The sequence below is a fragment of the Hyaena hyaena genome, unplaced genomic scaffold (assembly GCF_003009895.1).
Source record: "Hyaena hyaena isolate Hyena2069 unplaced genomic scaffold, ASM300989v1 scaffold_240, whole genome shotgun sequence".
Lineage (NCBI taxonomy): Eukaryota > Metazoa > Chordata > Mammalia > Carnivora > Hyaenidae > Hyaena > Hyaena hyaena.
Genome location: NW_024080873.1, coordinates 1,934,247 through 1,956,279, shown reverse-complemented (window position 1 = coordinate 1,956,279; position 22,033 = coordinate 1,934,247). Strand labels below are relative to the sequence as shown.

The window sequence follows — 22,033 nt, the reverse complement described above, 5'->3', positions numbered from 1 at the left end:
AAATGCTAATGGATGTTACACAAGAGAAAATAATAAAAACTTAATAATACAAAAAAAAACACACAACAAAACACAAAGGAAGACAGCAAGAGAGAAAAGAGGGACAAAAGAACTACAAGACAAAACAGTTCAAAGATGACCATAGTAAATCTTTCCCTATCAATAATTCTGTCAAATGTAAATAAACTAAACTTCCCAGTAAAAAGATACAGAGTAGCTGAGAGGATAAAAAAGCAAGATCTAACTGTCCTCTCCAGTTTAAATTCCAGAACACACAGAAGTTGAAAGTGAAGGGATGGAAGAAGTTACTCCATGCAAATGGTAAATGAAAGTAGGAACGCTTATACTTATAACCATTAAAGTAGACTATAAGTCAAAAACTGTTGCTAGGGGGGCGCCTGGGTGGCTCAGTTGGTTAGCCGTCCAACTTCGGCTCAGGTCATGATCTCACAGTTTGCGGGTTCAAGCCCCTCGTCAGGCTCTGTGCTGACAGCTAGCTCAGAGCCTGGAGCCTGTTTTGGATTCTGTGTCTCCTTCTCTCTCTGACCCTCCCCTGTTCACTCTGTCTCTCTCTCTTTCAGAAATAAATAAAACATTGAAAAAATGCTTCTAGAGACCAAGAAGGTCACTACCTAATGCTAAAAGGGTCAACTTGAAAGGAAGACACAGCAATAATAAATACGTATACATCCAGAGTGCTGATGCATAGGGGCACGTGTATCCCAATGTTCATAGCAGCACTTTCAACAATAGCCAAATCATGGAGAGAGCCTAAATGTCCATCAACTGATGAATAGATCGAGAAGACGTGGTTTATCTATACAATGGAATACTGCATGGCAATGAGAAAGGATGAAATCTGGCCACTGGTAGTAACATGGATGGAACTTGAGGGTGTTATGCTGAGCGAAATAAGTCAGGCAGAAAAAGACAGATGCCATATGTTTTCACTTATACGTGGAACAGGAGAAACTTAACAGAGGACCATGGGGGAGGATAAGGGGGGAAAAATTGTTGGGGAGAGGGAGGAAGGCAAACCATGAGAGACTCTTGAATACTGAGAACAAACTGAGGGCTGATGGGGGTGGGGGAGAAGGGAAGGGGGGTGATGGGCATGGAGGAGGGCACTTGTTGTGATGAGCACTGGATGTTATATGGAAATCAACTTGACAATAAACTATGAAAGAAAGTAAATAAAAAAATATGTATACATCTAACATCAAAGCACCTAAATATGTAAAACAAATAGTAACAAACCTGAAAGGAGAAATTGACAGCAATACAATAATAGTAGGCTTCATGCCCCACTTGCAATAATAGAACATCCGGGCAGAAAATCAATAAAAAGTGGACTTAAACTACAGTGTATGGCAAGCAGACATCTACACAGGGACCTAACAGAAATATATAAAACTCTTCACCCAGCAGCAGAAGAACACACATTTCTCTGAAGCATACTGGGGTAGATCACATGTTAGGTCACAAACAAGCTTTAACAAAGGTAAGATTAAAATTATATCAAGTATCTTTTCCGATCACAATGAAATGAAACTAGGAGTCAATTAACAGCAAGAAAATGGAAAATTCACAAATACATGGAAACTGAGTAACACTCTTGAATAAACACTGGGTCAAACAGGAATCAAGAGCGAATTCAAAAACTAGCTTGAGACAAACGAAAGCAAAAACACAACTTACCAACCTCATGCAGTGAAAGCAATACTAAGAGGGAAGTTTATAGTGATAAATACCTATATTTAAAAAGAAGATCTGAAATACACAACCTACAATGTCACACCTCAAGGACCTAGAAAAAAGACTAAGCGAAGCCAAAAGTTAGCAGAAGGAAAGAAATACTAAAGATCAGAGCAGAAGTAAATCAAATGGAGATGGTGATGGCAGGGGGCGGGGGTGGGCAGGAATCAACAAAACTAAGAGTTGGAGTTTTTTGAAAAAATAAAACTGGCAAGCCCATAGCTAGACTAAGAATAAAAGAAGGCTCAAAATCAAAAATGAAAAAGGAGACATTACAATGGATGTCTCAGAAATAAAAAAGGATCATTAGGGACTATTATGAACAATTACATGCATGAAAATTGGATGACCTAGAAGAAGTGGATAAATTCCTAGAAGCATACAGCCTACCAAGGATGAATCAAGAAGAAATAGAAAGAAAACCTACGCAGGACAATAACAAATAAAGAGGTTGAAGTAGCAATCAAATACCTCCCAACAAAGAAAAACCCAGAACCAGACGGTTTCACTGCTGAAAATTACCAAAGATTCCAATAAGAATTAATACCATTATTTCTTTAAATTTTCCAAGAAAAAAAAAGGAAAGGAAATACTTCCAAACTTATTTTATGAGTATCACGTTGATACCAAAGCCAGATAAAGACACCACTAGGAAAAAACAAAAACAAAAACTATAGGCCGGTATCTCTGATGAACATAGATGCAAAAACCCTCAATAAAATACTAGCAAACCAAATCCAAAACCACGTCAAGAAGATTATACACCATGACCAACTGTGATTTATTGCTGGGATGTAAAATTGTTTTAACATATGCATATCAATCAATATGATATACCACATTAACAGAATGAAAGATAAAACCCACATGATCTTCTCAATGGTTGCAAAAAGAGCATTTGGCAAAGCTCAATATTTATTTGTGATAAAAACAGTCAACAAAATAGGTGCAAAAGGAAACTTCCTCAACACAATAAAAGCCATTTATGAAAAACCACACCTAACACCATAAGCAATAGGGAAAATTGAAAGCTTTTCCTCTAATATCTGGTAGAAGGCAAGGAAGCCCACTCTTGCTGCTTCTATTCAACAAAATATTGCATGTACTAGTGAGAGCAATCAGAACAAAAGCAACAAAAAAGGCAGGAGGTGTGGAATAAAAGGCATTCAAATCAGGAAGAAAGAAGTGAAATTATCAGTGTTTGCAGATGATATGATGCTATAGGTAGAAAACCCTAAAGATTTCACACACACATACAACACATTAGAACTAATAAATTTAGTAAAGTTGCGGAATACAAAATCAACATACAAAATGAGTTACACTTTCTTTCTTTTTAAGTTGGCATCACGCCCAGAGCAGAGCCCAACACAGAACTTGAATTCACCACTCTGAGATCAAGACGCTGAGATCAAGAGTCAGATGCTTTTCGAAAAATGTTTATTTATTTTTGGGAGAGAGAGAGAGACAGAGCGTGAGTGGGGGAGCGGCAGAGAGAGAGGGAGACACAGAATCCTAAGCAGGATCCAGGCTCTGAGCTGTTAGCACAGAGCCCAAGGCGGGGCTTAAACTCATGAACTGTGAGATTATGACCTAAGCCAAAGTCAGAAGGTCAACTGACTGAGCCACCCAGGTGCTCCAAGAGTTAGACACTTAACCAGCTAAGTCACCCAGGCACCCCAAGTTACACTTCTTTATACCAACAGTAATCTATCCAAAAAAGAAATCAAGAAAACAATCCACTTACAAGAGCATCAGAAAGAATAAAATATTTAGGAGTAAATTTAAACAAGAAGGTGAAAGATCTGTACACTGAAACCTATAAATCAATGATGAAAGAAATTGAAGAAGACACAAATAAATGAAAAAATATCCTGTGTTCATGGATTAGAGGAATTAGTAATGTTTTTTTCTTAAATTTATTTTAACATTTATTTCTTTATTTTGAGAGAGAGGGAAAGAGGAAAGAGGAGCAGAGAGAGAAGAAAAGAGACAGAATCCCAAGCAAGCTCTGTGCTGTCAGCACAGAGACCAATGTGGGGCTTGAACTCACAAACCATGAGATCATGACCTGAGTGGAGATCAAGACTTGGATGCTTAACCAACTGAGCCACCCAGGTGCCCCAAAATTAATATTGTTTTAATGTTCATATTACCCAAAACTATCTATCAATTCCATGCAATCGCCATCAAAATTCCAATGACATTTTTCACAGAAATAGAAAAAACGAACTATTTTGCATGGAACCACAAAAGGCTATGAATGGCCAAAGAAATCCTGAGAAAGAACAAAGCTAAGGTATCACACTCCCAGATTTCAAACTATACTGCAAAGCTATGTAATCAAACAGTATGGCAATGGCATAAAAACAGACATATAGACCAATGGAATAGACTAGACAGCTCAGAAATAAATTTAAGCTTACATGGCCAACTAATTTTTGACAAGGGCCAGAAGTACACAATGGGGCAAGGACAGTTTCTTTAATAAATTGTGCTGGGAAAACTGGATATCCAAATGCAAAAGAATGAAACTGGACCCCTTCCCTTACACTATACACAAAAATCAACTCAAAATTGATTAATGACTTGAATCTAAGACCAGAAACCATAAAAATCCCAGAAGAAAACATAGGGAAATGGTTCCTTGGCACTGGTCTTAAAAACAGTTTTTTTTTGGATAGGACATCAAAAGAATAAGCAAGAAAATAAAAAACAAACAAGTGGGACTACATCAAACTAAACAGCTTCTTCATGGCAACAGAACGAAAAGGTAACCTATGGAATGGGGAAAAATATTTGCAAATCATTTATCTAATAAGAGATCAATAGCCAAGATGTATAAAGAACATCTACAATTCAATAGGGGGGAAATCAGATTTTAAAATGGGCAGAGGACCTGAAAAGACATTTTTCCAAAGACATACAAATAACCAACAAGTACATGAAGAGGTGTTTAACATCACTAATCATCAGAAAAACGCTTATCAAAATCACAATGAGCTATCACCCCACACCTGTCAGAAAGGCTGTTATAAAAAAGACAAGAGATAAGTATCCGTTAGGATATGAGAAAAAGGGAAACGTTGTGCACTGTTGGCTGGAATATAAATTGTTTCAACCACTATGGAAAACAGTATGGAGGTTCCGCAAAAAAAGAATAAAAATAGAACTACCATGTGACTCAGTGATCCCACTTCTGGGTATATAGCAAAAGGAAATAAAATCACTATCTAGGAAAGATAATCTGCACCCTCCCACACACATTCATTGCAGTATTATTTATAATAGTCAAGACATGGAAACAACCTAAGAGCCCATTGATGGATGAAACAAATGTGACATATAATCTATATAAATATTATTAATCCATTTTTTAAAAGACGGAAATCCTGCCATTTTGGACAACATGAATGGATCTTGAAGGCATTATGCTGAGTCAAATAAGTCAGACAGAGAAAGACAAATACTATATGATCTCCTTTATATGTGGACTTTAAAAAACTAAACTCCTAGATACTGAGAATAGATTGATGGTTGCCAGAGGCAGGGGTTGGGAAGTGGGGGAAATGGGTGAAGGTGGTCAAAAGGTACAAACTTTGAATTGTAAGATAAATAAGTTTGGGGGCTGTAATATACAGCATGATAACTACAGTTAGCAGTACTGTATGTATATTTTAAATTTTCCAAGAGTGCAGATCTTAAAAGTGCTCATGGCCAAAGGGAGGAAAATTGTTAACTGCCTGAGGTGGTGGATGTTAACTAAATTTACTGTGGTAATCGTCTGGTGATATATACATATATCAAATCTTGTATGCCTAAAACTAATAAGTGTTATACGTCAAGTATATGTCAATAAAACTAGCAGAAAATACCATCACCACAATCCAACATAAATACTAGTACCATTTAAATAAATTGAATGCTAAAAATTAAAAAAATTCAACTTCTCCAAGGGACAGCAGGAATTGTTATTGATGTATTTTAGCTAAAGTCTATGTTAATATTTGCTTGTAGAATATGGTGTCAGAGAATATTCTTGATGGCTCATAAAACTGAAAGTGTGTTAAGTTCTAAACATAAGATCAAAATCAAAATTTTAAATTAAAAAATGAAATGGTTTGTATATACAATGAAATATTATTCAGCCTTTTGAAAGGAGATCCTGTCATTTTCAACAACATGGATGAAACTGGATGACATTATGCTGAGTGAAATAAGCTAGAAGCAGAAAAAAATTTCCATGATCTCGATTATGCAGAATCTTAAAAAGTCAAATACGTGGTAGCAGAGAGTAAAACGGTGGATAGCAGGTACAAGGAGGTGGAGGAACTGGGGAGATACTGGCCATAGGGTACAAAGTTGCAGTTTCGCACGATGAGTAAGTGTAGATCTCTAACCTACCACATGATGACTATAATACTATGGTTAGCAGTTAATACTATATTGAACACTGAAAATTTGCTGAGAGTAAATATCAGGTGCTCTCACTACATAGAAAGAAATAATTTTGAGATATGTTAGTTTCACTGCAGTAACCATTTCATTGTATCAAAGCATGTTGTACACCTTAAATATGTACAATTGGGGGCACCTGGGTGGCTCAGTCTGCTAAGCGACCCTCTTATTGGCTCAAGTGATGATCTCATGATTGGTTGGGTTCAAGCCCCCCCCCCCATCGGACCCTGCGCAGGCGGTGTGGAGCCTGCTTGGGATTCTCTCTCCTCTCTTTGCTCCTTCCCTGCTTATGCTCTCTCTCGAAATAAATAAACTGAAACTTTTTAAAAAAAGAAAATACTTTTTAAAATATGTACAATTGGGGCGCTTGGGTGGCTTAGTCGGTTAAGCGTCCGACTTTCGCTCAGGTCATGATCTCGCGGTTCGGGTTCGAGCCCCGCGTCGGGCTCTGTTCTGACTGCCAGCTCAGAGCCTGGAGCCTGTTTCAGTCTGTGACTCCCTCTCTCTCTGACCCTCCCCTGCTCACACTGTCTCTCTCTCTCTCTCCTAGAAATAAATAAAACATCAAAAAAAATTTTTTTTTAATATGTACAATTTATATTTCAAAAATAGGTAAATTGCATTGTATCATTCAATAGATGTGTAAGTTGTTAAAATTACTTAACCCCTCTAAGCTTCCATTTACTCGAAAATATTTATTTTCGTTTATTCATACGGTCATTGTGACGATCGAGCTACTGTACGGGTTCTATATCGTAATGCCCTCGAGTTTTTGAATTCTGATTATAAATGCTTAAGTCTGAAGTTAACAGCAAAGCGGCTATGAGAAAGGAACTTGCTTCCAAGTGGAAAAAGCACTAAGCGGCACTCAGTACATCTCCCAATAAGGATTTACTACCATCTCACTGTGTAGCACTGTGAGTCACTTAACTTCAGTCACTTAACTTCTCCGAGTCTCACTTTCCGCATCTGTACGGTTCACGTGCCTTGCCCTCGTACTCAGTAAACCAAGGAACCTGGGGAGGCCTCACTGGGTGAAGTGCCCGGCCTTGGTCCACTTCACCAGGCGGCGGCCCGGTCTAAGCCACGCCCCCCACCCAAGCACACCGCGGTCTGAACGCGAGCAGTGGCTGCTGGAGGTGAGGGGGGGTGGTCGGCCACCAGATGGCAGCATCCACCCCACCGACCACACGCGTACACCTTGCAACCCTAAATCCGGTTTAAAAAGGAAAACACGACACCGGAGTGCTGGGCTCCCCTTCCATTTTATCTTTTCGGGTGCACCCTACTCGGTTTCACCAAAACGGCAACTTGTCAAACGCGTCGGGCTGCGACTGCCGAGCGCAGGCGCTCTCGCGAGATCGCTGCCGGAAGTGGGCGGCAGCCAGGACGCCACAGCTCCGCTCTCCGGAAGGCGAGCTTTTCTCCGAAGCTTTGCGGCCGCGACGCCCTGAGAGCTCACCTCCGCGGAAGAGCTCGCCCCGCCGCGGCCTTGCCAGCGCAGATCCCTCGCTCTCTGCCTCCCCGGCTGCACAGCTGCGCGGCTCGGTCTGCGGAGACCCCGCCGGCCCCGACCCCGCCCTCCCTCCGCGCTGCAGTTAGGCCGCGCCCTGAGGCCCAGTCCGCGGCGGCCCCGGCGGGTGATGCCAAATACAGCCATGAAGAAAAAGGTGCTGTTGATGGGGAAGAGCGGCTCGGGGAAGACCAGCATGCGCTCGATTATCTTTGCAAATTACATCGCCCGCGACACCCGGCGCCTGGGCGCCACCATCGATGTGGAGCACTCCCACGTCCGATTTCTGGGCAACCTGGTGCTCAACCTGTGGGACTGTGGCGGTCAGGACACCTTCATGGAAAATTACTTCACCAGCCAGCGCGACAACATCTTCCGTAATGTCGAGGTTTTGATTTATGTGTTTGACGTGGAGAGCCGCGAACTGGAAAAGGATATGCATTATTACCAGTCGTGCCTGGAGGCCATCCTCCAGAACTCTCCGGATGCCAAAATCTTCTGCCTGGTGCACAAAATGGATCTGGTTCAGGAGGATCAGCGCGACCTGATTTTCAAGGAGCGGGAGGAAGACCTGCGGCGTTTGTCTCGCCCCCTGGAATGCGCTTGTTTTCGAACCTCCATCTGGGACGAAACGCTCTACAAAGCCTGGTCCAGTATTGTGTACCAGCTCATTCCCAATGTCCAGCAGCTGGAGATGAACCTAAGGAATTTTGCCCAAATTATCGAGGCGGACGAAGTCCTGCTGTTCGAGAGAGCTACGTTCTTGGTCATTTCCCATTACCAATGCAAAGAGCAGCGTGACGTCCACCGGTTTGAGAAGATCAGCAACATCATTAAGCAGTTCAAGCTGAGCTGCAGTAAATTGGCCGCTTCCTTCCAGAGCATGGAGGTTCGGAATTCTAACTTCGCCGCTTTCATCGACATCTTCACGTCGAACACGTACGTGATGGTGGTTATGTCGGATCCGTCCATCCCTTCGGCGGCCACCCTGATCAACATTCGCAATGCCAGGAAACACTTTGAGAAGCTCGAGCGAGTGGATGGGCCCAAGCACAGCCTCCTTATGCGTTGAATATTGCCAAATGCTCTTTGAGAAAATGCTGAATTGCCTTCCCTGCCCCGTCCCCCGCATCCTTTTTTATTTTAAATATTCATAATGTCGTGTGCTTAAAAGTGGGCTTTGAAATGTGTGCTGCTTACTACTTCCATCTCTTTCTTTCCTACTCCCCCCATCCCCCGCCCTTGTCTTCAAACTTTGGACGCTATTTACTCAGCTCTCCAGTAGACCTTCAAGATGGCCTTTCTGAAAAGTTGGTATGGTGTAACACTAAAGTAGGTGGTGTGTGTGCGTGCGTGTGTGTGTTGATTACCTGGTTATAATAGATATACACATTAAAGCCTTTACAGTATCTTCCCTGTATTCCTTCCAAGATTGCAAAGATGGAATGTTACTATTTTATCAGCAAGATATTAAAACGCATTTACAAATTCTTCTCGCTTCAATCATGAATAAACGTTTGCTGTCAGCAAGTTAAAATACGGTCTTACTTGAAATAATTTGAAGGTAGTTAAAAGGTAATGTAAACCTAGATTCTAACTGTCCACAAGTATTGCTTAACTGGCAAATTTAAATTTGTGATTGAGCCCCTATCCCCTTACCGGTATTTCATACTAGCTGTAACCGCAATTAAGAGTAGGGGGTTCTGAGGCTACACCACCTGAGTTGAGTTCATATTCTCCTCCCTTCACTTGATCGCTATATGAACTGGGCCAGGTACTTAATTTCTTTTCTCACTTGTCAAATGTGGATAAGACTAGCACTACTTATAGCATTCTATGTTTAAAAATTTAACCTGGAAAGCTTTTAGAATGGTGCCTGACACACTACTATGGAAGTGTCAGCTGTCAATCCACCACCTGAGCCATTCTCTCTTTAACCTGCTCCCAATTACCTACTCCCAAATTACTAGACTGAAGCCTAGCTAAATATTTGACCCCTTACGAAATGCCAGATATTCTTAAGTACTTGATGTGTATTTTCTTACTTAATCCACACAACCTGAGGTAAATTACTTTTAATCCCTTAATAGGTTAGAAAACATATGACCTCATTAAGGTCAAACAGCTGAACCCAGGCGGTATTACAGACCTATCCCTCTCCTAACCATTACTCCCCACTACTTCTTCCATTGACAGCAAAATTCATCATAAAAATCCTAGATTTTCAGTTGTACGCTATTCCTCCATATAATTGCCCTAAATTTACAGATTACGTAAACTGCAGCCCAGGGAGTTAAGGGACTTCTAAGAAAGTGTTTCATTCACCCTGGGCAAAATCACTTCCCCATCTTTATCAGAAATTGGGTAATATTGCATCAGATTCTTAGGTCACCAGTTTTAGGGAAGGATTCCAGGTTCCTAATTTGGATTGGCAATGGGGCACAGTGAAATCAGAAAACACGTAAAGCATCCTCTCCCATACTCTTTTAATGAAATCTAAGTGTTTTAGAGCCAAGAGACCTCTCTGATCAACTCCTCTCACCTCTTATTTTACAAATGACGCATTACCTTGGTATACAGACATTAAATGTAAATAACGGGTTTAGGATTTCCAACGCTTTATCAACTTATTTCAACACTTTACAGCAGCAGCTGTGAATGACAAAGTCCCTACCCATGAAGAATTAAGCTATTCAGGGGTGCCTGGGTGGCTCACTCCATTAAGCGCTAACTTCCACTCAGGTCATGATCTGGCGGTTCTTGAGTTCAAGCCCCGTGTGGGGCTCTGTGCTGACAGCTCAGAGCCTAGAGCCTGGAGCCTGTTTTGGATTCTGTGTCCCACTCTCTTTGCCCCTCCCCTGTTCATGCTCTGTCTCTCACACAAAAATAAAACAAACATCGGGGCGCCTGGGTGGCTCAGTCAGTTGAGCGTCTGACTTCAGCTCGTGCTCTCTGTCTCAAAAATAAACTATAAAATTTTTTTTAAAAAATAAACATCAAAAAAATTAAAAACACAAAAGCTGTCCTTATGTGAGTTATTAAGCTCTTCTAATTATGGCCTTGGGCAGTAAGTATAAAGATTCCAGATTTTAAAAATTGTTAAGGATAAATTTCCTTTTTAAAATCATTTAAAAATACTTCGTAAATCTAATTAAAATGGCAGTAACAAAATACTTTTACCTGAATCACTTAACCTCTCAAATTTCTTTTGTTTGATCAAGTTACTGATAAACCTTTATTTGAAAGAATTTTTTAATGTTTATTTTTGAGAGAGAGAAAGAAAGGCAGAGCATGAGCGGGGGAGGGGGGAGGGGTGTGCAGAGAGAGGGAGACACAGAATCTGAAACAGGCTTTCAGCACAAAGCCCAAAGCAGGGCTCAAACTCAGCAACCATGAGATCATGACTTGAGCGAAGTCACCCGGCACCCCTCTGATATACATTTTTATGTGATCATCTTAGGATTTGCGGGGCATGGTTCTTTGATATTATATAGGAAATTCCAGAGCCAGATGGAATAATATTGAATATTCAAGACTAGTAAGTAGAACATATTTACAAATAGTCTCATAGAGGACTCACAAATATTTTAAATTTAGCCTGTGGACTTGACTTTCACAGTGCATAAGGAGAAAGAGCAACTATTTATCTGCAACATAATGTGGAAGAATTTTACCTTTGCAAGTACTTTTACATTAAGGAAAATGTCCTTAAATATTTACTTAGTTTAATATACTAAGAGTAGGAAAAAAACATGGTTTCCTTTATTAAAGTCTCAAGAATTCCTGTTTTTTCCTTTAGATAAAACTGACTTCATAGATGATGGTAAAGGATATTCTCAAAATACTTGTTTCTTTTTTCATTAAAGTCCCCCAAAATGTCTTTTTTAGTCTCAAAACCTCTTATTCCATTTGACTGATAACATTTTCCATGTTAAACATTACTTGCTTGTCCTCTTTAAACATTTAAAACAACTAGGACAAAATATTAGGACATTTTGTCATTCATTTCTAGTTTCAAGTTGACACAGAAGTCAATTCACACACATCTTACAAATTAATAGTGAATAAAACAAGGTACATTCTGTATAACCTGTTTTGAATGTAATGAGAAAAAGTACATTTACAGCAGTAAAGTCTTTACCATTATTTTATTTTAATTAATTTACATAGGAGGCAAAGAAAACAATTCCAATACTTCAGTATTTGCTAAAGATGATCCATGGCCCTTCAGGATATGTATGCATGGACACAGGACTCATACATCTACATAGGTATATATGTCTGTATGTACTGACTGAGATCACATACAACCATAAAATATTCTAAAAGCATTAAGTGAAAAACACTAAATGAATAAAAGATAAACCATAGATTTCAGAGAAGGGGTAGGCCCATGAATATGGAAGGGACAGATTAAGACTTCAAGGTGGAAGTGAGATTTGTTCTGAGCCCTAAAAGACAGCTGTAATTGTGAATTAAGGTTTCTAAAGGCCCACACTCACCATCTCATTTCAGAAGTAAAAAAAACAGGAAACCATAGTGGAAGGGGGGGATAAAGGAATCTACATAGGGAACCTTATATGCCTTCAAATTTGAACTCTATCCTGGAACTGGCAATAAACCATGAATGGAATTTTAAACTAAGTGATCAAAACAGTCCCTTAATATCAAAAGGTAGCTACGCAGGCAATACTGAATAAGGAAGAAGCTGAAGGCAGTAAGTCATACCCACAATGGTTTAGGAGAAAATAATAGATCTGAGATATTTCTGTTCATACTACTGGCATATAAAGGACAGGAAAGAATGCCAAAACTCCCAACCTACCACGGGTCTCACTTGGTAATGTGGTTGTTGTAAACCCATACTGTCCAGAGACATTTTCTTTTGACTTCAGTAATTAAGGGCCTATGACCCTTAATGATGAACTTGAGCTTCCTTATCCATTAACTTCTAAAGCAGTATATATGTAATCACATACCTGCATTTTAAAAGTACCCCAAGGCTAATGTGACTCTATCCTCTAGCAGTGGTTCTCAGTCTTTTTATTGAGCCTAAGAATTACCAGGGAAGCATAATCAAAATGTAGATTCTTAAGCCCCATTTAAGATCTACAGAATCTCCAGTTTTTAGGTTCTCAGATGATTCCTTGAGTCCATCTTAGACAAATCATTTAAGCTCCCTACCTTCAGTATCTTTGTCCATAAAACAGGTATAATAATCTCTATCTTACAGTTAAGGGTTGTGACAGTTAAACAATATGTATTAATGTCTAGGAATGGCCCCAGCACCTTGTAAATGCTAATATGATAGCCCTACCTCCTCCCTACCATGTTAATTTTGGATTTACAGGTTAGTGCATTTTCTTAGGGCACCCTATAGAGAATAGTTTCCCAGTAGACCTACAGTCACCAATGGTTGTGTTAACAAATAAGAGAATATAACACCTTTGAAGCTGTTCTTCCTCTTTCTTTTCCACAGCAAATAAAGCAGTTATATACACTTTTCGTCTCTTTTCTCACAAAAAGACTGGCCTTCAAATTGAGATCAAACTCAGAGAAAGCCCACAGTGAAAGATGAACAATTAAGCCCATGCACTTCCAGAACTCCCCCCTTCAACTTAATCTCCTCTCCTTTACAGTTTCTTGAGAAATGAACAAGGTTTTAATGCTTAAGAGTTGGGGCTAGACAGGGTAAGTGCTATCACCTTTCCAGTGCCTGCTCATTCCTCCTGGTCCACAGAGGGCGATGGCATGCATACACCTGGATGGCAGAGACAAGTCACTTTCCCAGCTGGGGAGCATGACAGAGTGAGGCAGGTTACTGAACCGGAGGCCTCACATGTGATTCCCCACTCAGTTCAGAAGATCAACAGGCCAACTCCCTTGGCCATATTGTTTATCCTGGCCTTTTAGTTACTTCTTGAAGGTCTTGTAGAATATTACGGAAGAAAATAGGGTCAAACCTTGGCTTCACCAAAGACATCACTATGTGACTAAGCAAGCACCCCAAATTCAGTTTTCTCAAGTTATTCTGAGGCTATTCATAGGCAGTGGGGAACTGATGGTTTTTGAGAAGAAAAGTAACACAATCAAAACTAGCTCCTTTCCCTAAAAACCAACCCCCCCCACAAATAAACCAACAATAAACAGAGACTAATAAAGTTTTTTTAATTTACATCTTTTGTTAAAATATAAAACTAGGGCTAAATTCTCAAAGTCTAAATTAGACTAAATGTAAATCTGCTGCACAACCCATTGAATGGATTTATAGTTTTTGACAGTGTTCCTTAAAAATGTCTAGTCATCTTCCATCTTTTTCCTTTTATCTAAATTCATCCCGCCCCAGTCTTCACTTTTCATCACATACATTTTATTCCATCAAACATTTTCCAGGACCAACCTACTTAAATAATCATTAAGCCTGCTTAGAGCTTTCCCAAACTTAAATTTTCCTCACCTTGACTACACATCCCAAGGCACTACTTTAATCAGTTTTTTTGGTTAGTACTATAATGTTCCATAAAGAAACAGTAGAAGTTCTATATTTCCCTAAAATGAAAGGTCAGTATATTCAATGGCTATTATGTTAACCACTTAATAAAAGTATATCAAAAACCACTCATGTTTACATTAATCAACTGAAATTATAACATAATAAATTAAACTACTTTGCTATTTACTTAACGCTTACAAGTTATTCAAAGAATCAAAATGCCTTCACATAACATGAGGTCTACCTCCCAAATACTTCACATTTAAACCTCATAGCCATACAAAGAGAATCCAAACATACTCTCTTTACCTAAAAACTGTTTGCTAAAAGGCATCATTTAGGATTTTTTTAGGCCTTGAAAAAAGAGTTACACTTCCAACGTGTATTTAAATTATAAATCAGTTTTTATCCTGTGACTGCTTGAAATGTTAAGTACATCATAGTTAAATTAACTGGAAACTCTGCTTCATCTTTTCAAGTCTGATGGAGATTTGTTTGCATCAAGGCTCTTATTCAAGACTTCTTCTTCTGCAAAATTAATTTTAAAAAGAGAAAAGGATAAGTAAACATTCATTACAAAGAAAAAAACTAAATAGGACAGATTCTAAGAAATGGCAAATTTGAGTCTTCTTAAGTAAAAAGTTCACGTCAATACTTACCTACAATAAAAATTAACAGTATTCTCACTGTGATACCTTTCCTCACAGAGTATCAATACATCCCTCTTAGAATACTTCTCAATATATGAGTGTTTAATTACCACTGGCAAACACAGTGATATATAATGAATCTGTATCACCAGATCTGCATTTGCTCTAAAATACTTTTAGAGCAGGGTTTTGTTTTTTTTTAATGTTTATGATGACAATTTTTTTTAAGTTTATTTATTTTGAGAGAGAGAGCAAGAGAACACACAGGAAGGAAAGGGGCAGAGAGGGAGGGAGAGAGAGAATATCACAAGTAGGCTCTGCCCAGTCAGCACAGAGCCCGACACAGAGTTCAAACAAAAAATGATGAAATCATGACCTGAGCCAAGATTAAGAGTCAGATATTTAACTGACTGAGCTACCCAGGCACCCCAATGATGACAATTTTCAAATATACAAAAGTAAAGAAAAATTTAATTGCCCAATATATCCATTATCCAGCTTCAATAATTATTAATATTGTTATGGGGTTGAATTGTGTCCCCCCAAAAATACGAAGTTCTAACCCCAGCACCTCAGAACATGGCCTTATTTGGAAAGAGGGTCATTAAAGGTATAATCAGTTAGGACGAGGTCATTCTGGAGTAGGGTGGGCCCTCAATCTCTATGACTAGTGTCCTTATAAAGAAGGCAAAGAGACACACAAGAGGAGAAAGCCATGTAAAGATGGAGATAGACATGAGAGCTGTGCTACCACAAGCCAAGGAGCTTCTGGGGGCTACCAGAAGCTGGGAGAGGCAAGAAGGCTCTTCCTCTAGAGGCTGGAGAAGCTGTGCCCACACCTTGATTCTGGATTCTAGCCTCCAGGACGTATTGTCTTCAGAGACAATACATTTCTGTCGTTTGAAGCCACCTAGTTTGTGGCAGCCCCAGGAAATTAATACACTAACCTATCCTATTTTGTCACCCATCCCCCTCAAATTTATTTCAAAGCAATCACAGATATTATATGATTACAAGAAGGCTATTTAACATAGTGTTACTCAACATTTCTAATTTTTTTAAATTTATTTAGGTAATCTCTGCACCCAACACGACCCCAAAATGAAGAGTCACATGCTCTTCCAGCTGAGCCAGCCAGGAACCCCCATTACTCAACATTTCTAGAACCATCTTCCATCAACCAAGATTTTGACGAGATTTATTTGTATTCTAAAAGCAAGTGGTTTCCGGGTTTTGGTTTCATTTTCCACCCCTGTCCCACACTAACTGTGAACTATATACACATCACTTGAGATTCAAAAAGAACTCACAGAAGTGATATGTTCCCTCTTCTCATCCAAGTTGAGGGAACACCGAGCATATTTTGTCACATCCACAATAAAGGTCACATAGCACTCGCTGCATACTACTGTTAGAAGATGAGAAAAACAGAGGTGCCTGGGTGGCTCAGTTGGTTAAGCGACCAACTTCGGCTCAGGTCATGATCTCATGGTTCATGGGTTTGAGCCCCGTGTCGGGCTCTGTGCTGACAGCTAGCTCAGAGCCTGGTGCCTGCTTCGGATTCTGTGTCTTCCTCTCCCTGACCCTCCCCTGCTCACGCTCTTCTAATTGTTAAAAAAAAAAAAAAATTTTTTTTAATTAAAAAAAAAAACATAGAAGTGGAGAAAAAACTTCTATAGGTCAATTGCACAGGTCTAGTTAAATCTTACCTTTTAAATTAGGTAGAAGTTCTCCAAAACTACAAGTTACTGTGGTTCTCAATCTTTGTTCCACTGGAGAAAACTTAATTAGTGGTGAAAGAGACCGTTTTCTTTCACCAAGGGACACGCGTAAAGATGGTTTTGTATAATCACTGTGCAAATTCCAACTGTCCAAAAAGTCAAGCATATCATTTGTTTGCATGTTTGTGGGAATAGGGCTCAATTCTGGTTTGTGTCTTTCAAGTGTTTCAGAATTCAAAAAGTCAGTTTCTTCTCTTTTCTTGGGCAGAGATTTTTTCAGAGCTTCGTACCGACGGCAAATAGCCTGTAAATTAAAGTCTGATTCTGGAGTAGTCGGTCTTTCTCCCACAACATCTTCAGGAAAAATGCCGCCGTGCATAGGACTATCTGGTTCCAGTTTAAAATTGGCCTCTGTACTACTAGAGCTATTAAGACTTAAGTGACCAACTTCTTCTGGAAGAGTTTCATGTAATATGCCAAAATCAATATCCTTTAAACTCCTGGAACTAATTCCACTTGATAGTTGAAAAGAGTCCCAGAACATACTTTTATGCATGGAAGGTTCTTTGTAAGAAGCTCTGGAGTGGTCTGCTATTTTAACATACTCCTCCTCACTGCTACCCATCACGACTCTCCTATTACCTGCAGCAGGGGACAATGTCTCTGTTTGGCTAGTTTCTAAAAGCCTGTTCTGTAACGCTGTGGACTCCAAACCTTGCTGGTATATTACTTTCTTATTTAACAAACCTGACTGATGTGCTGACAGTCCATCGATGTGACTGGTCACTGCACGTTTCTGAGGCACACACTTGAGGCAATCGGAACGAACTTTCTCTTCAGGCAAATGCCAATGGCTAGAATCGGATACGGTGGTTGCTGAGAGAAAGCTGGTCCTGCTCACTTCTCTTTGGTTATGCAACACAGGTGAGGATTCTGGCGATATTTCTCTATCTTCGGTATCCATCTGAATCAGTTCTGTACTTCTGTTACCTTCTATTTCAACAGCTTTTCTCCATGAGCTCCTAATTTCACTTACTAATTAAATGAAGGGGGGAAAAACACAATTACTAATATTCCCAAACAGAATATGTAATTAAAAATTTCATTTCTAGGGGCGCCTGGGTGGCTTAGTCGGTTAAGCGTCCGACTTTCGCTTAGGTCATGATCTCGCGGTTTGTGGGTTCGAGCCCCGCGTCGGGCTCTGTGCTGACTGCCAGCTCAGAGCCTGGAGCCTGTTTCGGAGTCTGTGTCTCCCTCTCTCTCTGACCCTCCCCTGCTCACGCTGTCTCTCTCTCCCTAGCTCTCCTAAAAATAAATAAAAATATTTAAAAAAAAAAAAAAATTTCATTTCTAGTGCTCAACATAAAGCTACTGACTCACTGTATGTTCCACAGATATGCTCACTGGATGACCAGACTCCACAACAAACCAGAGACCAACAACATAAAAGAACTCCTTCTCCAACTGATCACCCATAAATTACAAAGGCTGTCCCTGAAACATGCATATACTTGCACACAGCACATAGAAATTATATATATTAAAAAGATATTTTCTGGGATGCCTGGGTGGCTCAGTTGGTTAAGTGTCTGACACTTGATTTCGGCTCAGGTCATGACCTCACAGCTCGCAAAGTTGGGCTCTGCACTGACAGAGTGGAGCCAGCTTGGGATTCTCTCTCTCCCTCTTTCTCTGAGCCCTTCTCCCTCCCATGCATGTGCATGCTCTCTCTCTCAAAATAAATGAACTTTAAAAAATAAATAAAAATAAAAAGATATTTTCTTGTCCATCTAAGCCAGGGTTCAGCAAACTTTTTCTGAAAACGGCAGATAGTAATATTTTAGCCTTTGTAGGCCACTGGTCTGTGACAAGGACTCAACTCTGCCACTATAACATGAAAGCAACCATAAACAATATGGTGACAAATCCGCAAGGCTGTGTTCAATATAACTTTACTTAAAAAAACACGCAGGGCAAGCTAGATTTGGGTCACAGGCTGTATTCTGCACCCACTGATCTAGGCTGTGGCTGGGTTCAACCTCAACTGAATCAAGTTAACTTTGAATATGTTGTTTCTAGCAGCGAAATGGAAATTTTATTTAATTCAACTAGGATGATGCGCCTTCACATGGATGACAGTATCAGAATTTTGTCAACACAGATTATAGAAGAAAAAAGTACTGGGCAATCTAACTAGCTTGCAAGGGGTAGAAAAGATTTCTATACACACAAGTTTTGGCTGATGCTGCTGGCTGCTGACTGGAAGGACTCAGCCTATATACTCTATAAACGTTGATCGCAGGTCAGATGTGGAGGCACAGGATGTTTTAAAAATGCTCAACTAAAATATTTTCTAGGAAAGAGCCAAATAAAACAACAAAAGCAAAACTGTAGAGTATCAGAGCATAATACTACTACTTACATCAAAACAAAGAATCATTGCCGCTAAACTGAAAGATACAAAAAAGCATTTTGTTTCTGTTTCTCCCTATCCCCTAGAAAAGAAATTTAAAGTGAGTTTCCCGAGGATATGTTAGACCATGGTTCTAACAGTAATGTCTTATAAGAAAATAAGTTATTACTAACTTACTCAAGTTTTCTGGAGTTCGGGGAATTTGGTTCCTTGTTAAGAATGGGTTAGAAACTAGAGTATCAATTAGTTCCTCTAATTTTAGTTCTTTTCCTTTAGAGGGTTCTGGTGAATCAGATAAAACTGCCCTTGCAACCTAAAACAGAAAAGGTAAAGCAAATATTACCATACTCCCTGGCAGAATACAACAAGAGCTCTGATAAGAACAAATCAGCACCTGATGGTCAGCAACCCCTACAAAAGCACTTGGGATGAAAAGCTGCTCAAAAACATAGCTCTCAGATACTCCATTTAGTCTGCCTAGGCACGGCCCTATAAGGTGAAACCAAACACAAAACTGTTTCCTCCCTTCTCATCTTAAATGGATATCCCATTATAAAGGAAAGAAAAAGTAAAAATCTTTATAATTGAGAAGATGTAGACGTAATTCTAACTAAACAGTGACCTAAACTACTATCTGCCGCATCTTTGAACTTGACAGTTCTGTATTTGCTAAAATGACTAGTTTTAAAGCAAGCAGATTTTTCTTAATTGTAATCCATCTGCACAGTAACACTTCCACTAACAAAAAAATGCTCCTGGACAATATACTTCTCTGCCAGAAACTTCATTACCAGATATAAACTAGTAAACAAGGCAGAGGAATACATTCTGAAATACAGAAAAGTATACAGCATGAAAACGGCTCTAGGGGATTTACTACTAAGCACAGTTTTTGTACTTCTACTTTCTAGATATTTCAAAAGTGATTAAATACATCATTGTTCATGACGTTGGCTTTTCCTGACAAGAGACGTTTCACTGGCAAGTGACTACATAATGCTACTATTGTTCAATAGTAATACTATACTACTTATTGTACAAAGTTTACGCAAATGCTCAAGCCATTCTCTAATGTTGCTTTTATTACATTTTCCACATCCCTTAGCACTGTTTGAATTTAAGCAGCCAGAAAGTAATCAGCTACTTTATATTCCTGAGACTGAAAGAAAAATTTGGTTTAGTGCATACTGATTCAGGTATTGGAGTTCCGTCCTTTATCTCAATCTTTATACACTTAATTACTTCGTAAATATCTAGAAAGTAGAAGAACAAAAGCTATGCTTAGTGATATGATACTGCATAGTCTTCATTCTAATATTCAAAAAAAGAGGAAGCTTGGCTAAGCAACAGACGTTTAGATTATTTTAATAGAATATAACCATTGGGTGTAATTATCTAATAATTTACATAATGATTAATTCCAAAAATATCACACATATATTATTTTTATACTTTTAGAGATATTTATAGACTGGCACATGGGTTCTAAACCACGGACATAATCTTAACTACGTTTATATTATATCTACTTCTACTTTGAGGGAGAACCAAGTTGCTTTAACAATGATTTTCATTATCTATGCCCTCCTTTCCCAAATTAACCACAGTTAATCAATAATTAATTATAACCTCTTTATAGTCTCAACACCAATGAGAAAATAATAGATATTTCAGTACACTTATTACAATCTTTTCCTAACCTCTTCTACCAAATGATCCTGCTCTTTTTGGAATGGATCACTATTTTTAGCTGGCAGAGACCCTGCAAATGCAGTATTCTCTGTATTTCTTGCAGTATTTGATGATGAAGAGTCTTCCATTTCAAATTTTGGTGACTCCTTAGAAGGTGTTTCATTTCCTTCTCTAGGAGTTATCTTCATGTCCTGAAGAAACAGACATGGAATTTGTTAAAACCTTAATAACTATGGCTGAGCTTCATTAGAGGTTCTTGAGTTATCGTGTTCAGTGGCACAATAAAAGATTTTTAATATTCTCATTTAGGAGCAACAGGAAATATGTAAATACAAATTGGGATATAAACAAAAATAATATTTTAATCACAAGTTAGTATAGAGAAAATTACTTAAAAATTGTTTTAAAATATACCTTTTCAAGCAATCTAACACTGTGTATACCCGATGATGAAACTGGTTGCAACAGGAAAGAAGCAGGTCTAAAAGAAAACAAAGATAACAAATTCAAGTTATACACAGGAAAGAATTCCACTCACTTGCTCTATCTGAATAATCTACAAAAATTGTCTGCCCCGTATCTGTCCGTTACGATTTCCCTCAATTCGTCCCGGTCATCAAAAGGCACTTTATTCTAGGGAGGTATGGTGACAATCAGAGCAGTACTTCAGCCCCATTTGTGTATCAGCCTCCCAAAAGGTGAACATTTTCCTTAAGCACTACATATTTTAAATCAACATTTTTTACAACGTTGAATGACTTGATGAACACTCAAAAACTTGAGTACAAGGTAAAAACAAATTCAATTAACTAGAACCACATTATTACATTACCTTTAGGCTTCAAATCATAGAATTTCACTGTAACAGAGACATTAGGATTTTGATACTTTATGTCCAAAATCAATTTATCTTCTGCTGACTCTTGCTCTATAGCACATACGCTAAAGTCATAAGGTTAATCAGTTTGTTTGCTGGATTCTACACATAGCATTTCTTACCATCTTAGATTCTCTTGCCCCTTTGGATAAACATAAAACCATACACATCAATTACAAAATAAGTTATTAAATTTTTAAAGCCTGCAAAGCAATGATAACTTGATCTTGAAGTAACTTTCAAATTCAATCATGGGTATGCTTATTGGTCAAAGCTTTACCACTCTAAGTAATACAAAAGACAAGATGACCTGAGAGATCACTTTCAACAGCAAGCATGTCGGTGCTTTGCATTCTGTTCATAGAAAGAAGTACGAAATTAACAGCTTTAAGACATTGCATGGAGGGGGGCCTGGGTGGCTTAGTCTCATAAGCATCCGACTTTCGCTTAGGTCATGATCT

At 38.9% G+C, this 22,033-nt stretch overlaps 2 protein-coding genes and 1 non-coding gene across 5 annotated transcripts in view; 1 reads left to right on the top strand and 2 right to left on the bottom strand.

The window, feature by feature from the left end:
• Positions 1-7,585: 7,585 nt before the first annotated feature.
• Positions 7,586-9,263, top strand: RRAGA (Ras related GTP binding A). The gene has a single exon (XM_039244437.1). The coding sequence runs from the start codon at positions 7,857-7,859 to the stop codon at positions 8,796-8,798; it is 942 nt and encodes a 313-aa protein (XP_039100368.1). The 5' UTR covers positions 7,586-7,856; the 3' UTR covers positions 8,799-9,263.
• Positions 9,264-12,873: 3,610 nt separating this feature from the next.
• The window catches only part of HAUS6 (HAUS augmin like complex subunit 6), a 43,559-nt gene continuing 34,399 nt past the window's right edge, over positions 12,874-22,033 (bottom strand). For 2 of the 3 annotated variants that reach the window (XM_039244433.1, XM_039244435.1), the window contains 5 exons: positions 21,110-21,176; positions 20,704-20,886; positions 19,181-19,316; positions 16,579-17,625; positions 12,874-14,747 (listed from right to left, as the gene is read on the bottom strand). In XM_039244433.1, the coding sequence (XP_039100364.1) occupies positions 14,686-14,747; positions 16,579-17,625; positions 19,181-19,316; positions 20,704-20,886; positions 21,110-21,176 (1,495 nt within the window). In that variant the 3' untranslated portion in view covers positions 12,874-14,685. The remainder of the gene's footprint in view (positions 14,748-16,578; positions 17,626-19,180; positions 19,317-20,703; positions 20,887-21,109; positions 21,177-22,033) is intronic. The other variant, XM_039244434.1, reaches the window with a different exon arrangement.
• LOC120239900 lies at positions 21,259-21,389 on the bottom strand. Its single transcript, XR_005530533.1, has one exon.

Bases quoted from the DNA above. Each gene is read 5' to 3' on its own strand.
- RRAGA (XM_039244437.1), top strand. From the start codon at position 7,857: ATGCCAAATACAGCCATGAAGAAAAAGGTGCTGTTGATGGGGAAGAGC.